Here is a 19939-nt window from a genome sequence, read left to right as displayed (position 1 = left end):
TATTTAATTGGCCGGATTACTTAGATACCAGGCTGACGGCATAGGTTTGTCCTAGGATATACCAGTTTAACCTGTATATCAAACCCACCTGCCTTTACAAACGTCAGGGTTTGTATGTTGCATAACTTAATCCTTGGCAGCTGGGTTCGCTGTAATGTGGGCCGGAATCAAAGGTCATATGACAACCGTGAGAGACGTGTCTCATATTCTTGGTTATTTATTTTATTTGTGTAATTTATATCTTGACTCAGACATCAGTTCACTGCTTAAGTGTTTATAAAACGTGCTATAATTTTATGTCAAATAAAGAACAATTTCATGGTTTTTAAGAAGGGTTTTGTTGTGTCATACATTCATAAAACTAAACATTTGGTAATTAGTCTGAATTGTGCTTAAAACGAAGAGTTTTGAAATTTTGAACTTGTAATTATACTAACATTTTTTTGGTGTGATTTAATTATCCCTAACTCATAAAATTTGCCTTTGATTAAAGTAAGTGGAAAGAATATATTACTGTTATTGTTAAAGGCATTTCCTCTCCTTTACAGGTTGAAGTGTTGTATTTTGCAAAAAGTGCTGAGATAGCAGGAATTCGCTCAGAGACGATTTCTGTGCCACGAGAAATAAAAGCGTTTCAGCTGTGGAATGAGATAGAAGCGCGGCATCCTGGGTAAACATTTGCAGAATGCATATGATTAGCACTTTTTAACATTGAAAAATGTGTAAATGATTAGAGAAAAAAAGCTAATTTTTATTAATGTAAAAAAGTAGACATATTTTTCCAGGACTGCTAATAAATTCTGGTTTCTAAAAATGCATAGATTTCTTAAAGTAATTTTACTAAAAAAAAACCACAATGAGCTGGAATACTGCCAAATAATTTACAAAATACTGATGTGGGTTCTGCATTTTTATAAAATTAAATGAAATTGTTACAAATTAGGTTGAAAACCTGTGCTTTAAGTTTTATGTCCCGCCCCTTCTTTAGAGAACTCAAAGTAGAAATTTCTGAGATTAAAAGAAAAGTGAAAGCTCACAAACTGTAGCTACTGCTGAATCGAGGATTCATAATATTTGATTTTTTCTGGTTCTTGAAAATCTGTAATTTACTGCTATTGTTCCTACCTCAAGTCTCTTTTGCAACAAAGTGTAATTATGGCTTATTTGAAGGAGTTCCAGGAATTTTAATTGTATTACTTAAGTCTGTATAGATTTTAAACTGGGAAGTCCTAGTGCATGGTAGAAGATACTCCACAATGTGGGTTTAATGGGAAAACTATTTCTTCATTTCTTATCTTTTAAGTTGCGCTTTTTTTTTTTTTTTTTTTGAGAGCATGGGGAAGGGGCAGAGGAGAGGGAAAGAGAATCTTAAGCAGGCTCTGCACCCAATGTGGAGCTCTACTCGAAGCTCGACCTCACAACCCGGAGATGGTGACTTGAGTGGAAATCATGGGTTGGGCACTTAACTGAGTGAGCCATCCAGGTGCCCTTTGAGTTGCTTTTAAAGTGCCCTGATAATCAATGAAATTGGGTGGGGCCTCTGTCCTGCTCTATCTTGAACTTTTTACCTATTGGGAGACAACTGGTCTTGTGGGGAAATTCTGAGATACACTTAGTATACTTGTGTACTGAGAAGATCTTCTAGGGAGGGAATGTGCTGATTTGGAAATCTCTCTCTCTCTCTTTTCTTGAACTGGTCTGAATGTTGTATATAATCTAGTCTTTTTTTGGGGAGGGTTGTTTAAATCCCTGAGACACAACACTCATTGAAGTGTTGTTAGCAGTTTACTGTGTTCTTTGTGGTGAATATGTTCTTCAGGGGAATTGTACTTTCTCTGCAGAATATGAATTGGTTTAATTAGTAACTTCGCAGGTGGTACTTCATGAAGTAATATTTAATGTGGTATTTTTAGTTGCAGCTGAAGAGATTTGAGGTCTAACACAACATTGATACTTCTAATTATACTTTTTTCCCCTTCAGATTGGCTGATGTCAGAAATCAGGTGATATTTGCTGTCCGTCAAGAATATGTCGAGCTTGGAGATCAACTCCTCCAGCTTCAATCGGGAGATGAAATTGCCATTATCCCCCCCATTAGTGGAGGGTAGTGCTCAGGAGCCACTTGGGTGTGTGAGCTATGTTTTTCTTAACCAATTTTGTGGAAAAGGATCACATAGATGATAACTTGTACATGATTTGCTTTAAGTATATACTCTTTGTAAGTCCGTGTGCACCAGTAAAGAGTTCTTGCTATAATAGTTGATGTAGACAGACTTACACATACCTGTGTATCATCTCTACATTTGTTCTCTTATAAGCAGTTTAATTGTATGTCAGTTTGACATGTTCATTTGCTCCACTTAAAATGGTTTATTGAAATTTTATTATGTGTCAGGCACAGTGCTGGATGCTGGAGTGTTAATATTTCTATTTTGCAGAAAGGAAAACAAATTCAGAGAAGTTAAAAGACTTGTCTGTGATCACATGGCTAATAAGTGGCAGAGCCAACATTTGAATTCAGATTATTGGATTCTGTGTACTTTTTCACAAACATGTTTATTAATATAGGATAATAGCTGTCCTGGGTACAGAGAAATGTAGAAAAATTGCATAGCCAAGAAGTAAAAAGATCACTGTGCCTAACACGAAAGCTTACCATTTTCCAGGTATAAAGAAATGCTTGATTATTATAGCTGTGTTGCAGGTAGCTCTAGGACCCAGTGCATCTTCCCAAACAGCATAGTCTTTATTGTAAGATGATGAATAAGAATATCTCTTAGTATAGTCTGAGAGACAGACTGAGGCTCTATTGTCAACTGAAGAACAAATAATGTAGAAATTAACGATTATCCCTAATTAAAAAAAATTTTAAAGTTAGGAATGAAAGAAAACTTTCTTAATGTGATAGAGCTTTTCTCCAAAATCAAGAGTAAATACCATACTCAATCGTAAAACCTCGGTTTCATTAAAGAAAGGAACATATCAAGGATGCCCGTAATTTTTTTCACCAATTTTTTTCTCCTCTCTGCTGGAGGGCATTGCCCCCCTGCTCAGAGTGAAGAATATATATTGCAAAGCAAATTGCCCATCTTGCTGATAAAACTGGATCTTTCGTAGTCCTACTATTTGGAAATAACAGAATTTCTTGTTAGATATGTATCTCAGTTTTACTGGGAAACTGGTCACCATTCACCATGATTTTAGAAAAATGCCATTTTTTTTGAGTTTGGAATTTATTCAGAAAATAGTATGCTGCCATTAAAGGTGTGTGTGTGTACATGTGAGGGAGAGAGAGAAGATTAAAGGTGTTCTTTGGAAAGATTAGGAAGATGAGTCAAACAGCATTATGTATTGTTTGAAGGTGTTTGACAGGATTTGTAATGTGGTTTTAAAATCCATGTCCTTATAGAACCAAGTTGTAGGAATTTGGTATGGTTCCAAGTTCATAGAGCATAGGCCATGTTTGGGTTACCTATGAAGTTCTTGTAAGAAGCTTAGGTGGCATGTACAGAAGGTTGAAACATCTTAGAATGTGGAATGTAAATATTTGTGCTTTTCTTTCTTTTCAGTAGCTGGAAGTACAGGGAAAAGAACGTTGCATTTAGTGAGATTCCCTGATTGGAATCACCTTGAATGAATCCTTAACTCCTCTGAGCCTTCTTTCCCAATGTGCATAAAATCCCTTAGGATTTATAATTCTATCCAGACTCCTCATCCTGCAAAGTCCCACCTGTGTGCGCAGTCTCAGTCCATCTGTTCCCTCCTTTGAACCCTGGGTTCCAGCCTCCCCTTAGGTTCTGGAGCACACCTTGGTCTTTCTTGTCCCAAAGGCTTTGCATTTGCCATTCCGTCTGTCTCTGCCTGGGAGCATGTTCCCCTGTTTCCTTACAGGACTGCTTGTTTATCTTTCAGGTCTCACTTCTAAATACTATCTCTTGAGAAAGGCTTTCCCCGATGCTCTTTCACAGCCCCTTTCCCTAGCATCCATCCTCTGTCTTAGAACCCTGTTTGTGTTACCCCTATGTATAATTTTTCTTTATTGCTTTGTTTCTTCCTTTCCAGTGTAGGTGCCCTGAGGGCAGGAGCCAGGTTTTTTGTTCCCTGGTCCTTGTCTAGTGCATGGGGTTGGTCTCTTAGTATGTAATAGATGCTTGATGACTGAAATGAGAAGTGCATGGCAAAGGGCTTTGTAGGACATCTGGCAAGAGGCACGCAGTTCATTTCCTTATTTCCTCAGTTACTTAACTGGGATTATGTCCAGTTGTAAAATGAGCCCAGTTTCTGTGGAGTCAGCATTGCTTCTCCTTGTCCTCTTTTTGGTTTAGGTGTGGTGCACGGAAATAGAGTGGTTAGAGGCGCTGTGCTTGTGGATGGAGGTGTCGCTGTCTGACCTATACGGTGATGGGAGATAAGAGCAGCAATTCCAGAATTTGGAATAAAGTGGCACATGAGAGGTTACATTTTAAGTGATCATGTTAAGGGTAAATTCCTTTTTATAGACTGCTTGAGTCATTAGGGATATTTATAAACATGCTGAGTTTTGGTAAAATTTTACACTTGCTTATTTTTATCATTCTAGCCCATCTAATGTACAAAAAATATAAATTGAAAAGCAGTCTGTAAGTTGGGTGTCTTGCCTCTAGTACCAATGTTAAGGTTTATTAATATCTTCTAGGGAAGATCTGAATGAAGTTGAAGAGAAATCTAAAGATATAATAAAATTCACTACTGAGAAGCTCTCCATAGATGAAGTCTCACAGTTGGTGATTTCTCCACTCTGTGGTGCATTATCCCTATTTGTAGGTGAGTTGTCATTTTCACAGTATCTGTTGACTGCACAAGACAAGAGAAATTAGCAAGTGTTGCCCACGGAGAACAGTAAGTCAAGATTACCCGTGGTGGTGGGTAGACATTTTTTTGGTTCACATTTTGTTTTAGTAATCTTCAAATTAACCTATGTTAAAGGCATTAAAAGAGTAGGATAAAAGTCGTAATTAGCAGGGAGAATTCTGTATTTTCCAAATATTGAGGGGGAAAAAGTGGTGATGATACTAACAGCGATAATTCTGGGAGTGTAATGTTTCCCATCTTCGTTTGTCCTATGAGTATTTTTGGTATGCTTGCCTAATCAGTGCCATTTTATTTCCTTATCTTTGTGATAATTATTTTTTCTTTCTTTTTTATTTTTTTTAAAGATTTTATTTATTTATTTGATGGAGAGAGAGAGCACAAGCAGGGGAGCAGCAGGGATAGGGGGAAGAAGAAGCAGGCTCCCCGCTGAGCAGAGAGCCTGATGTGGGACTCGATCCCAGGACCCTGGGATCATGATCTGAGCCAAAGGCAGATGCTTAACTTACTCAGCCACCCAGGAGGCCCTATTTTTTATTTTTCTAACCGAGTTTTTATTTTTAGAAAATTTGAGAGCAATTTTTAGACAAATCGGCATGCTGCTTATCTATTCAAAAATAATCCTCTTTTCTATTAATGTGTTATTTCTATTTTAAGGAAAAACCTTATTTTAATACTTTTCTTTCTTTTTTTTTTTTTTTAGGGACTACAAGAAATAACTTTGAAGGGAAAAAAGTCATTAGCTTAGAATATGAAGCATATCTCCCGATGGCAGAAAATGAAATCAGAAAGATCTGTAGTGACATTAGGCAGAAATGGCCAGTCAAACACATAGCAGTGTTTCATAGACTTGGGTATGATTTTCTTTAGCAATTTAAAAGTTAATTGTAGTTGTTTTCCATCTTTGTACTGATTCTGATTCTGGAATCTTCCATAGGAATCCTGTATTACCATGAGAGGAAGGTTTGTGTATTATTTTGGCAGATAGAGTGGAGACACTCTGGGTGTTACATTGTAACATTTGGAGAGCGGCTGATGCTGTAACAAAGTCCAAACGTGCCCAAACTCTAAGGCTGCAACAAAGTCTAAACGTGCCCAAACTCTAAGGCCCCAGCACAGATGGCTTGTGCTAATGTGTGCTAAAGTCCTGAAGGCCTTTTAAGAATCGGTTCATAATCTGGACTCAGTTTGTATGACAAGTTATTACTAGATTATTTTTTTTTTTATGTAAATGCCTTTGAAGGTCACTAGATTAGTTTACCTTTTCGTACCACTAAGAAGAGTGGAGTTCCACGCTTTAAAAAGCACCCAGCAAACAAACTGAGGGCTTCAGAGGGGAGGGGGGTGGGGAATTGGGATAGGCCGGTGATGGGTGTTAAGGAGGGTACGTATTGCATGGAGCACTGGGTGTTATACACAAACAATGAATCATGGAACATTGCATCAAAAACTGGAGATGTACTGTATGGTGACTAATATAACAAAAATTATTAAAAAAATAAAAAAAAGCACCCAGCAATAGAGACTCCATTCTGTTATTTTCCATTAGTTGTTATTTTATTATTAATAATGATAATTTTATTAACAATTTTATCAGTTCTATTAATATTTCTGTTTAATATTTTAAATTCTACATTATATTCCTGGCACCGTGCCTTGATTGAATCAGATAGAATCAGTGAAAGGCGTTTTTCTCAGTGCCCACCAGACAGGTTTAATGGATCGATGCTAACCAGTTAGCCACAACCTCAGCATCCCCTCTGCTGAGTGCAGTTGGGGTCAATTACTGTTTTTTTAACTAATCTGGAAGTTTATATAACAGAACTGGATGTTTAGTTATAAGAATGTTTTACTGGAATTGTTTTTTCATCTGTTTAGTAGCTTCTTTAACTAGATTCAGAAGAAATGGCATTTTTTTTCCTTCATTTTGTTAAAGCTTAGTTCCAGTGTCAGAAGCAAGCATTATCATTGCTGTGTCCTCAGCCCATAGGGCTTCATCCCTCCAAGCTGTGAGCTATGCCATTGATACTTTAAAAGCCAAGGTGCCCATATGGAAAAAGGTAAGAAAATACCTATTTTTGCCATTTGGATATGATTTTTGTCACAAATTTTTAAAAGATAAGGAACAAGATTACATATAGAGCTTGTATTCATGGGTCTTCTCTCACTATAGAATCATGTTTTCTTTATCTATGAAATAGGGTTTTTATGTAATATTTCCTTTCTAAGGTTTGTTAAACATGAAAAGAACATGCCCCAAAGAATGCGTGGCACAGATTAGGGCTCAATAGATGGTAACAACTAGAATTCCTAGTCGGGACTGTTCCATTGGTTCATACATGAGTTCATTTTTTTGGATTAGAATTCCCTTGAATATCTTTTGGAGAGTGGGCATAAATGCACGGCTATTTATGCAATAGCTAAAAAAAAAAAAAAGTTTCTGAAGGCAAAAGAATGAAGAACATTCTAGAATTTCTTTTTAGGAAATGAAAACGGTGGAGTATTGCCTCTTCGGAGAAAATGCATAGTTAGTGGATTTTTAAAATATAAATAGGAAATTCTAGCTCATTTTCTGTCAACACATCAAACCAATTAATAGAAGCAAATCTCTGGTTAAAGAGGACCTTTTTAAGGGATGAAAAGCCCCAACTCCCTAATTTCTTCCCTGGTGTCATAACGACAGTGGGCTTATTCTGAATTTCAAACTCTTAATTGCACTTAAGAGTCTAGAATTGCCCACAGCATTTTGGCTGGTGGCAAAGCTGAGGAATGAATTAACTGCTCAGATGAGAAGGCCAGAGCAGAGGACCAGAGGGTGAGTCTTTCCTAGGATCCTACCACCTCAGTGGTGGAGATGAGCAAATGGGACTCTGACCCCGGGCCTGTGAAATTCAGTGACTGTATTTTCTGAGTAAAAACTGAAACCCGTTCTTATAAGGGGATACTTTGAGATTTGAAGATAGGATATGTGAGAGAAAACTGTCTTAGTGAAGCTCAGATAGATGGCGGCTTTGCTCTGAACAAAGTTGCCGCAATTTTGATGGACTACATGAGGCGGTTCCCTGAATAGAGTGAAGTAGGAAGAGCATTCTACATTGAATTGTGAGCCTGGGAGGCAGAGGTGGTTTTCTTTACCAGGGAGGAAGAGGGGACAGGCAGCCGGTAGAAAGTAGATGAGAGGGTGGGCCTCCAGGGTGAGAGTGGGCAGGAGTTGGGGCATCGTCTCGTTTTTATACTTTGAGGACGAGCTGAGCTTTCTATTTACTTTTCTGCCTGTGGAGGGTGAGACAGGTAGACAGGTGTTCAGAGGAAAGTCGAATTTGGATTTCTGTCCCTCAGAAATAGAGTCTGACAGGAGAGTGAGACGAAAGAGCTATACATTCTTGTTCCCCTCCCTTCCAAGAAGTATCTAAATTGTTGTGGGGGTTCTATTCCCACCTGGCTTTGAGGTCACTGGTGATCTAGGCAGGGGGTAGGCAGGTGGGTGGGGCACACTCACAGCTGTCAGCAGGGTGCAGCCCAAACCCGCTTAGGAACTTCTGAGGGTGGTCACTTAATTTCACACCGAGGGAAATACCCCTGCTGCCTACAGAAAAGCTTGTTTAGAAATGTTGAAGTAGTAGATATGTTTGGAAAGGAAAAAAATGTTTAAAACTAAAGATCTTCCATTTTCCCTGCACGACCTTCTTGCTCAGGCTGTCTCCTGACATGGTTCCAAATGGAATTGTTTATTCCATTCTGTGGTTGTACCTTGTCTTGTTAGGTCTTCTTGTCTGTTGTTTCTCCCACTGGATTGGGAGTCCTTAAGTGTAGGGAGCATATTTATTCATTTTTCTACTCTTAGGGCCTCATACAGACGTCTGTTGGATTGTTAGAAGAGTGGCAGATTTAAATAGGTGTGATGTTCATTTGCCTCAGTTATTCAGGTGGAGTTGACTTTATTAAGCCACTCTGTTTTGAATACCTGTTATGGTTCTGTTTTTCAGGAAATGTATGAAGAATCCTCATCATCTTGGAAAAGAAACAAAGAATGCTTTTGGGCAACCGGTGATTAAATCACACATTTTTCAAGAGTACTAAAATTAAATGTGGTAAACCTCTGTCTTTAACCATAGTTTGATTTTTTCTTCTCCAGAAGTTAAGATAGTTTAATGAAGTATAGTCTCATGTTACACCAGTAATGTGTGACAAAAGGGAGACAAAGAAGTGGGTGTTCAGGATGAGGGCTTATGCAGGAACAGAGATGGAGGAAGGGCGTTGGGGGAAAAAGTGAGAAAGCAATTGAAATGTGAGGAAGGATGCCTGTGGTAGACATACTCTCCCAGAAGTAGGAAGTTCTGATTTCTTATGATTTAGGTGTTTTTCAATGAGAAGCAAAATGAAAAGGGTTCTGGTTTCTTTGAAAGTAACAGTAGATGGTCAATGAGTGAAGTATTTTGTGATTTTATGGATGGCTTTGTCCTTTGGATATGATGTTAGGAGCACGGTGTATTTCAGTTTGTTGTGAGAAGTAGTGGTCAAGAAGCCAGTACTTTTGAGTCTTGATCTCTGACCCACTGCTGCGTCTCTTATCCAGGCCAGCACTCCATTTCTCCTGGACTGCTGCTGTGGCCTGCTGACAGTCCCCTGCTGCCATTCTTCTGCCTCCTACTGAGTCACTTCATCCTGGGAACCTCCTGAGAGCCAGTCCCGTCCTAGAACCCCGTAGTCCCCACCATGGCCTACAGTCTGTGATTGGGCCCCCCTGCTTTGCTGTGGCTGGTATGCAACAAGCGTATTTTGTTGTAGGGCCCTTACTTGTTCCTTTGTCTAGGATGCTCTTCCACAGTCTGCTTCCTCACTTTCTTTCCATCCTTGGTTACATGTTACCTCCCCCGAGAGCCTTCTCTGACTATCCTCCTTCAGACTGGAGTCCTGTTCCCTTACTCTGCCTTCTAGCTTGCTGTGGCCCTTCGTGCTACCCGATGTACTATATCTGTTAGTTTTCTCCATCGCTGGACTCTAGACTTGCTGAGGTCAGGGAGTCTCCGTCAAATGTCCCGCCCACTACCATGCACTGAAAAGTGCTGTTCGTGTTCAGTATTGTGCCCCAAATTAAACACACCTGACACGTGTAGTTGTAGCACTTACAGTTGTGTGTAGGTATCAGGCTAAATGCATGAGTGGGTGGGTTTCCCCTCCGCTTCTCCCCCCACTCCCATCCTATGACGTCTTACATAGTCCCTTCATGTGGAGCATGGAGTTGTGAGGTCTCTTAAGGCGGGAATGATCTGTGATGTAGTTAGTAGCTGACCCAGCAGAGGGCAGTAGAGCCGGGGCTACAGTAAGAGCCACTTGAGTCAGATTCTTAGTCTGTTACTTTTCTTTTGCATAGAACCAGAATTTCAATTTAGTTAGCCTTTTTCTTTAGAGTGGTTCTTAGATGAAAAGTAGTGTGTGACTTTGAGGAAGATTATTTCCAGGGTTTAATTGGTACCTGAGTTTAAAATATTGAGGGGTTAGGATAGGATGCGGGTGGAATTTTTAAAAATGCTGTTTATAGTTTTTAATAAGTGACATAGAATAAGTAAAAGGAATTACTTTTAAAATATGAGTAAATATAAAATTTTCTAATTTGGGACAAAATGGTAGCCTTAATATATAGATCTATTCTGTGACAAAGCTAATGTTCTTTTTCTTCATAGTTGTATTTTAATGTACGGTGTATACCACTCATTGGTGGTAGTTCTGCAGTAAGCTGCCCTTACAGCTTGGGTCACCAGAACTGAAATGGGCAGAGTTGAGGAAGGCGTTTGAGAGATCACCTGATCTGGGAATGGGAGACATTTGTGCATCAATGTAGATGGAAGCACGTGCCACCAAACCTTTGCATGAATGTGCCATCCACACAGTGAGGGTCAGTTGGTAAGCTTGCTATGTATCTTTCCTAACACGTAATCACTTCAGCATCTTTAATCCTTAAAATATTTAAACTCTCCTGCTTACTACTAATAGAAACTTCAGATGACTGCTTTGGCAGGTTGCAACAGTTTGGCTAACCTTTTTTTCCCTCTCTATTCCAAGCACACATTTCAAGAGAGTAGTTTACTTTAGAGCAGTGCTTCTCAAACTTGAATATGTAATGTAATATGAATCATCTGGGGATTTTGTTAAACTTCCCCTTAGAATTCAGTAGTTCTGGGTGGCGCCTGAGATACGCATTTTGTAGCAGGCTCTGGGTGATGCAATGCTGCCTATCTGTGGACACACATTTAGAGGCAAGGTTGACACCTAGTCCCTAAACCATGAGGGTAGTTTAAGGTTCTTACAAACATCCTGTGGTCACTGCTAGTAATTTAAGAGATTAGATACATCCTCACTCTTACTTTGCTTCAGGATGTGTTCAAGACTCAATGGGAGCGCCTAAGATAAATTTAGTGAAATAGACAAGCCATAGAATTAAGTAAGTCCAAAGTAACATAACTGTATTTATTTTCAAAACAATTTTAATTCAGTAATGTGGTATGAAAAGAGTTTACAATTAAGAGTTTTTCTCATGTTAATGTTGATTACTTTTCCAATTCGATTCTTTCTCAGAAATGTACAATTTGATGCACATACATACATTTTTATATTTTTGGTGGAGAGAAAAAAGGCAAAAACCAGTTAAAAAAAGCAACTATACTTAAAGATTTACACTTTACATGAAGGAAAATATCCAAGACAATTTCTCTTTAAAAAATATACAGTTCTAACATAGTTGTGCAATATATACATTTTTATTTTGACTTTATCTGTCAAAGTCCAGCACAGATGAAACCATCTTTTTATATTTACATATGGCTACATTTTCATTATTTAAGGTTCAAAGACGTAATGAACATTTTTATTTCAAACTTTACCCTCATGTTTGCCTCTGGATGTTTAGTCTTTCAAATTGTTTAAAATGGGTATGGTCAGTGGACCTGAGGGGTATCATCCCGAAAAGTCGTGGATGCAGGTGTTATCTGTGTGCAAACTGAAGTAGCAAAGATGGGCCAGGGTGCTGAGTTTGAGGGATCCTGCTTTCTGCTGAATGTCTGAATTGATGAGATTTTTAATATATTAACTTATAGCTGTATATCAGAATAGATAAATACATTATAAAATTATAATAGCTTTTAGTATAATCACTTGGTGTGATTATGATAAATTGGTTTTAGTTTTCTTTTCACAGTTAATAGAGAACTTCTATTTTATAAAAAGAACACTACCAGCTAGAAATAATTTCTTTCCAGTTGGGAGTTCTCCTTTTGCTGCTAAAATGAATGATGCACCATTTCAAGTCTCAAGGCGGCTTCCTCACAAACTATTTCACAAACGGCTTGTGTGGCAGCCGTGCATGAAGCAGCTCTGTTTTTAATCACATTGTACAGATCTTGTCTACATACCATTTATGAAATGGAAACTTTAAGATGGTATCTTTTAAGCCCCATATTATACTTTTAAAACAAAAGTATGGCTGAAGAGGAATACATAACTTTTTTTCAAGCAGTGGGATTTGTTTTTAATTTCTTGGATAAATACTCGCCTTTGCTTGAAAGTGCTTAGAGAAATACTCACTAGAGCCCCTGCCTCAAATTTTGATCTGATGACAGAAGTTGTGTATTTATATTTAGGCCACTTGCTCTTAGTGTAGTGGGGTTCTCAATTGGGGCGATTTTGCCTCCCAGGTGGTGTGATACAATATCTGGAGATATTTGTCACAACTTGGGGGAGAGGATGTTCCTGGCATCTGGTAGATGCCAGGGATAATGCCCAGGACAGTCCCCTGCAAGAATGAATTACTGGCCCCTCCTGTCAGTAGTGTGCAGGCTGAGAAACCCTGCCCTAGGGTAATAAATGGTACAGAGACAAGTAGCTATGTTTTTTAGTTTGTAGTAACCCAGCCACTTCATGGAGACAATGCCGACAAGGTGGATTTCCTAAGGCATGGCTTGGCCAGAGCTCTCAAACTTGCCGTGGGTATGTGACCTCCGTTTAGTGCTTCTGTAAGAAAGGTGGGGCAGAGTAAAATGAAGGACCTGCTAGAATTCTTTGTGTAGCACCCTGAAGAACTAGTATGTCTATGTGTACAGTAGTTACGTGGTTTATTAAATATTTTATCAACCTAGTGATGTTCTCCTCTACTCTTTTAAAGAAGTTTTGGACTCAAAGCCCACACAACTGTTATAAGAATTGGGCTCTAGCACATCTAGAGAATATCATGTTTTTGCTATAAATCCCCGACATTTTATGGCAAATTTTCCCTCTAGTTTTGCTTTGTCAAATACAAAATAAATCCCTAAACAGTGCTGATAGCTTTAGATAGCTCACAGGAGTTGGGCCAGGAGGGCAGTTGGGACCAGATGCACACAGGCATATACCTGTTTTCAAAGTCAGGTTTCTGGAGAATTGTAATTATAAGAAATCCGGATCATAGACTTTGAAAGCTAAAAGCATTGCTGCTGAATTCCAACCCAGGCTTCCCATTTTATAATGAGGACGCTGCAGTGTAAAGAGGCAAAGTGACTTGTCCAAAGCTTTAGGTATGCAGTTTCTGACATAAAGTAGTCCCTGTGCCTTTCTCCTAGTCCCTCCTGGAGAATGTGTGGGCTCAAACAGAAAGTGCAGAAGGAGAAATGAGTGGTGTATCCCCAAGACAGTTCATTTACATCAGTGACTGGGATGCTTGTTACAATACAGACTAGTGGGTTTCATCCCTGTCTGACCAAGTAAACGTCTCAGGAGTTGGAACCCGACAAGCTACCTAGGGAGCAAACGTGCCCAGGTGGGAGTCATTCTTCTGGAAGTTTAAGTCCTCTAGCAACGCACAAACACAGAGGCTGTACCTGCTAATTTGGTGGTTTCCAATATCTCCTTGTAGTTTCTTACAAATTCCTGAGATTTTTTTTTTAATCTTCTTTACACTGCCTGACATTCCAACAGTTAGAAATTCACTCTGGCTTATTTTTCTTACCTGTTTACCAATAAAGGAAAATAGCTCCCTGGAGTTAAGGGGATTATTCACTTAAGTACGTGAGATGATTTTTCTTCCTCACACCTGGTATAGAGCAGCTACCCCCCCTCGCCCCAACGAAGGGGAGATTTGGACGAGGGCCAGGGGAAGGTGGCTAACTCTGGATTACTGGAGAGGAAGGCATGCCTCAGGGAGCTTCTCGAAGATGGGGACACCAGGAGGTGGGAGAGTGGTTTAGTATGGGAGGAAGGATGCCAAAGAAATTAATCCTTTTCCAAAAATTCGAACTGGGTCCCTGCCAGCCAGTCAGGTTAGCCAGTTGAAGGAGAAAGGAAACTTCCTACTTCTTGTAGCATAGGCTGGGCCCCTAGCAGATAGGATTTTACCATAAATGTGATATTACAGATTTTAAACAAAATTTTGTGCTTTGGCCTCTAAACTGCTACCCCCTCTCCACCCTTAAATGGAGGTTTCTCCTCCAGGAAGTGTACTCTGGTCTCCTGCAGGGTGTGCAAGCATGTTTTGATAAGTACATCCGGCAGACAGGGCACTGAGGAGGCAGCTGCAGGCTGGCAACGGCAAATTTCATCCTACTGTGTTAAGAAAATCGTCACTTAAAATAACAGTGGCAGCTCTGGATGAGCAGCCTAAGTTGAAAACCTGTTGTTTTTTCCCTATCAACCTCAGTATCCAGGCTAATTCTGTATCTATGCCAAGTCCTTCCACTCCTGCTGTAACTATTTAAAAACAATCATTTTCAATGGTTGGCATTCCCGCCCCCCTGCCCAAATCTGAGAAAGGTTATATTTTTCTTTGAGACTTCTCATGTTTTTAAGCATTTCATTTTTCTGACACAATGCACATTATAATGTAAACTCTGGACCAGCCAGTGGAAAGATCACTTTTTTCCCCATATAAAATAAGTCTTATACCCTTTATACTCCTAGCCACCCTCCCCCCCGCAATTTCTTCTTTCCAAACTGACCTGCAGTTTTCGTAAAATGTCAGGCTAGTTTACCTATTACACATAAAACACTGGGATTTAAAAAAACAAAACATTGCATTCATGCAAATCACAAACCCGTGCTGCAACACTGCCCGCTGGTACTGCAGGGAGACTGCGGGGGCTCAGCTGTTGAGTTCTGTGGTCTCGTCAATCTCATCTGCATTTTTGGACATTTTTTCATATTTTCTTTTGAAGAAGCCGAGCTGCAAGATGATGGTGTAAAAATTTTATCACCTGTGGGCTCTTTTGTTTTGGTGTCTTTGCCCCGCCTGGGAATCTCTGGGCTCGGGAGAGGATGGTGTGCAGACTGTGACCTGGTATCAGCTTTTCAATGAGGAAATAACACCCAGGGAGTTGAACTGAATCCTGAATTGCATAAAGTTACATTTCTCAGGGTCTACGTACTTGCAGCTGAACAAAACATCCAGGGGTCTGGACGTAAGGCAGGCTAGAAGAAAAAGTATGGGGACCAAGACCGAGTATATAAAATCCTTACTGATCGCTTTCAAGGACATAAGGGAGAATTTGCAAATAAATCTGCATTTCCTTTTCTCTTATGATGGAGGAGGTACTATATAAAAATTGAATTTCCTTATCAAACGGTAACCTTAAGTCAAAGGTCTTTAGGAGCCTCATGTTTTTAAATATGAAAATTTTCTTACCTTCCATAAAACTGCAACCAGAGCTAATAGCAAAAGGATTCCAGCAATTACACTTCCTACTATAACTCCAGTTGGAACTTCAGCTTTCTCGTGGGGTTTCATTATCGTGATGGGAATCTGTAAATGTATATATGCAACAATTGAGGTAACTGTAGCACCCGGCGAAAGTGAGATGGTCTAGTCAAATTCTCTAATTTGATAAGTGGTGGTCCAGAAAGGTGACATGACTCACTCATGATCTCATTCCTCAACTAAACGTTGTGCAGTGTAATTTCTAGGGAAAACGCTTCTGCACAGTACAGGCAAGGAATACAAGTTTTCTCTTTAATTGTGTATTTAGTGGGTATGTCACCTCTGACAACCTCACATGCTTTATTTATGAAATAGGAACTTCGGTTTCTGGCATAGTCTCATTGTCAAGTGACAGCATTTGGAGTCCAGACTTGGAGAGGGGAGTTGAAGACTAAACTAATTAACCACCCCAGATCCCTTGTGATTAAGCAACAGCAGCCTTGTACTAGGATCCTAAATATTGCTTTCACTTACTCAAGTTATCTGATGTGGATTGTTAAAAAGTGGAAGTAACAGCTTAGGGCTCAGGTTGATCTTTTCAGTGATAAACTGACCTTGAGGCTACTTGTGATTCTTTATGTCTACTTTCTGGGAATCTTTGGGACATTGTAATAGAATGACTGCCCTAAAAGTTCTAATGGTAAAACAGTATCTTTTATATATATATATTTTATATATACTTTTTTAATTGCAGAAAGAATCACTGCCATTTCCTCCACAAAGTATATTAAGAATATTAAGAGCTGCATTTTGGGGAAAACAAGTCGACAAAACCCAATTTATTGATTAACACTACATTACAGTGGCAGATAAGCTGCTTCTCGTCACAGAATTTATAAGTTGGGCTGAACTTTTGTCTTGCCTTTTGGTAATTATATTTCTTTTCATTTATATTTTCAAGAGCTAAAATGAGGTTTTATAATTTAGGAATAAAGTAACTGAGTTCATATAGTTCACTGCTTAATGGCAGTAATACCTCTAGTCTCCATTCCAGAATTTCCCAGTCCTGGGGTCCATGGATCCAAAGGGATCCGTGAGTATAAAAATTTTTGTATCACATATTTAACTGGACTGGGTTTTGAATAAATTTAAGAATTGCTCATCTACCTAAAGGGATATGCCCGTTTATTATCTGGATTCCAAATATTATTCAAAAAATTATCCGATTATTTGGATTCAAAATGTATTTTCATAGACAATAGTTGGCCTTTGTTATTTATCAGTATTGATAAGAGAAAACCAAGAAAAAAATCTACAGTGTTCATTAAAATTGTTAGACATATGTATTAATTGAAAATTGAAATAGTGCTTTCTGAAAAAAAAATAAAGACCTCAGCAGATGTTCAGAGAGTCTGAACAGTACGTTTTTCTAAAATGAACTTTTTAAATATCTATAGTACTGCTAAGTTCATAACTTTGAATTTGAAGTCCACATTTCCTTTGGCTCCATTTCTGATTTTCCATGCCCCAACCTCTGAAGAGAGGATGTGGGCCTTTGCTGAGGGTCATAAGCCAGGGGCCGAACAGCATCCTTTCTTGGAATCCTTTCCCCTGGGACCAGAGTGGGACACCAGTGCTGTGAGGTCCAGAGTTCACAGGGCCATGGGCTTTTTAATGGCTACAACAGTGGACTGAGGCCAGCTGCCAGGCTGGTCTTGGGGCAGAGTCTTAAACTGGGGTTTCCAATTGTTAACAAAAGCATTGGGAGGAAAATGCTCAGGGCTCTCCCAGCAGATTAGCTGAGCTTGGAAATTCCGCTATATCTAAATATGGCCTATTCCAGCCAGAGGTTCACTGCAAAGGAAAGTTGTCCTGTGCCAGCCCTTGGAACAGTGAGCCTTTGTTTTCTCTGAAAGTACGTTTCTTTACAAGACCTTTTTTTTTTTTTTTTAAAATCAAAGGGAACATTTATAGTTTTCTAGACTATAAGAACTAATGAATGGACACTTCACACAGTGCCAGTATCTAGCTATATGGAATACTAAACAAAAAAAACCCCCAAACCCTTAATAAATGCCTTATTTATTAAGCATACTTAAGCACTTCTCTTTAAACAATAAAATATATGATTTAAATAAGCATGATTTGAATGTCATAGCCTAAGATGTAGATTGTGCTGTGAAAGCAAGAGGAGAAGGGAAGAGCTGGTGGGCTGGTTGAGGCCTGGATAGGGAGCCACAAATGGCAGGAGCCCCTTTTGTTATGTCTTGCAGCGACTGTCCCCGCTGATCCAGCTTCACCAACACGGGTTGGGGGCTGTGGGGGAGTGTGGAGGGCGAGTATATCACTGAACTTTTTAAAGTAGAAAACAACTTTGCCAACAAGCCTAACGTAGTAAACCTCAGGCTTTTAGAGTTTCACTAAGAGACTTGTACAGATGTGTAGGTGAGAAGAACCACTACTCTTAAGTTTTCAGAAACGAATGCCCATCAAAGACTAGTGCCCCCTGGGGTGACAGGATGCGCTCACCGTGACTGTGTTTTCTTCGATTACGTATATCTGAGGGTTATAGGTGTCGATTTCTGCAGATGCTGTCAGCTGTATGGTCTGGAAAGTTGACTGGAACATAAGAATAAAGAATAGGTTTTATCCTAACAGAAGTTAAATAATAAACATGCCAAAGTTTTGTGTGTTATTTCCTTGTGGAAAATGATAAGAGCAAATGGCACCTATGAAGCCCCAAGAATCTCTGTGTTCCTAAATCGCTGGTATGTGTAGGACCACACGTGGGAAGCGGCTGGGGAACTGAAAACGTGTGGATACCTGGGCCATAATCGCAAATTAAACCAAATCTTGGGGGGTGAAGTTCAGGCATCAGCAGGTTAAAACCGCTGTCCAGGTGATTCTAACTTCAAAACAGTTGGAAAACAAGGACTTAGAAATTAAGTTTTTAATTGGGGAAAGATCATGGTTCAGATTTTTAAAAACTTTATGAAGTTGGCATCGTGATGGAAATTTACAAGCTTTAGGTTTTATATATTTACCTGAGTAAGTCAAATAATGGAATAGAAAATCAGAATAAAAACAGTAAAACTACACTTGAACTTGACCATACATGTCAGCAGCAGACACCCTGAACCTTTTGTCATGCTACCTAATGAGTAATTTCGGGTTTCCTAATCTAAGTGTTTCTATAAAATACTGGATTTGGGGCAGGCATGTAGGAAGGACACATTTTATGCTGTTACTAGTAACCTTGTAATATGAAATAACTTCACATGTATTCCTGGATCTAGTTACAGAAAGATAATTTTTCAATGGATACATTATTGATGTGTATTTTGTTTTTTTCTATAATGCAAGTGTTGGGACTGATGCTTACTTTGAAACAGCATACAATGCCCAGATTTGAGAACTGCCTTCCTATGCTCTGGCTACTAGGATTCAGTTTTTTCTGGTTACCAAGGCGCATGTTTCAACATACTCCGTGAGGTAATTTGCTAAATTATATCTGGGAGCATATCCAAAAAAGTGAGCAATTTATTTCCCTTCCCCCCGGCTCAGTCTGATTAGTTTTAATTTTCTCAAGATGGAAGATTGCATCAGAAGTTAAGCCTGATCCCTTGTGTCTTAAGCACATACTATTGGGGAAACATTCACAGTGTTGATAATGGTATCCTTTAAAAAGAAAAGCAGCAATTAAATGAGGCTGGTTTCATAGTCCCTGCAGACTAAAAAGAATTTCTTCACAACACTGATCGACCTGCCCTCCCAAGCCTGCCCCCTCGCACAGCTGTGCACATGACATCCTGCAGGGTTAACAGTGGTAGTTACACCATGGGTACCTGGGCGACTGAAGTAACACCTGCCTTACAAATGGCAGCCAACCATGCCATGGATGCGGAGGCCTGAGCAATCACTTCATGAGGAAATCATGGAGACGCTCACTTGCAGTACCTCAGGAGAAGGCTGAAGGGCAGTATGCTAATGGACTCTAATACAGGAAATGAGATTTGTATTTCACACTGGATCTCCTAGGTGGCCTGAGAACATCCATTTGACTGTTGAAATAGCTGAAAACAAGGTGGGAATAAACATTTGACCTTTCATGGAGGAGGAAGGTGTGTGGACTCCACAGACAATAACTCTCATGGGGGTTTTTACCTTATCCGTAACCACTGAAAAAGGATAAATACAGTTCAGAAATTTGCTTCCAGAAATGAAACTGCTACTCCTGACTACGTTTGGGAAGGTACTTCTGAAAGTCTTACAGTTAAAATAATGTAGTTTTAAACAAACTCAAGAAAACCCAGATGCTTTTTACAGAGCCAGCATGATTGCGTTTTGACTTGCAACAGTCCGTTTTCCTTCCCAGCTGGCAAAGGTTGCTAGGAAAACATTTGTTCCTCAAATCCAAGGAGACAAGAACCAATT

General features: G+C 39.4%; 2 protein-coding genes across 3 annotated transcripts in view; one reads left to right on the top strand and one right to left on the bottom strand.

Annotated features, from left to right (window-relative positions):
* Positions 1-570: 570 nt before the first annotated feature.
* On the top strand, positions 571-12979 carry MOCS2 (molybdenum cofactor synthesis 2). The gene is made up of 6 exons (XM_026510679.4): positions 571-670; positions 1982-2126; positions 4676-4803; positions 5552-5702; positions 6785-6908; positions 8835-12979. Exons 2-6 carry the CDS (start codon positions 2029-2031, stop codon positions 8901-8903), a joined length of 570 nt encoding a protein of 189 aa, XP_026366464.1. The 5' UTR covers positions 571-670; positions 1982-2028; the 3' UTR covers positions 8904-12979.
* Positions 11303-19939, bottom strand: part of ITGA2 (integrin subunit alpha 2) — a 105649-nt gene continuing 97012 nt past the window's right edge. For both annotated transcript variants that reach the window (XM_048224317.2, XM_026510678.4), the window contains 3 exons: positions 18035-18124; positions 15494-15610; positions 11303-15034 (listed from right to left, as the gene is read on the bottom strand). In XM_048224317.2, the coding sequence (XP_048080274.2) occupies positions 14954-15034; positions 15494-15610; positions 18035-18124 (288 nt within the window). In that variant the 3' untranslated portion in view covers positions 11303-14953. The remainder of the gene's footprint in view (positions 15035-15493; positions 15611-18034; positions 18125-19939) is intronic.

This window comes from Ursus arctos, unplaced genomic scaffold (genome assembly GCF_023065955.2).
Source record: "Ursus arctos isolate Adak ecotype North America unplaced genomic scaffold, UrsArc2.0 scaffold_15, whole genome shotgun sequence".
Lineage (NCBI taxonomy): Eukaryota > Metazoa > Chordata > Mammalia > Carnivora > Ursidae > Ursus > Ursus arctos.
This window is presented reverse-complemented; position numbering and strand designations above follow the sequence as displayed.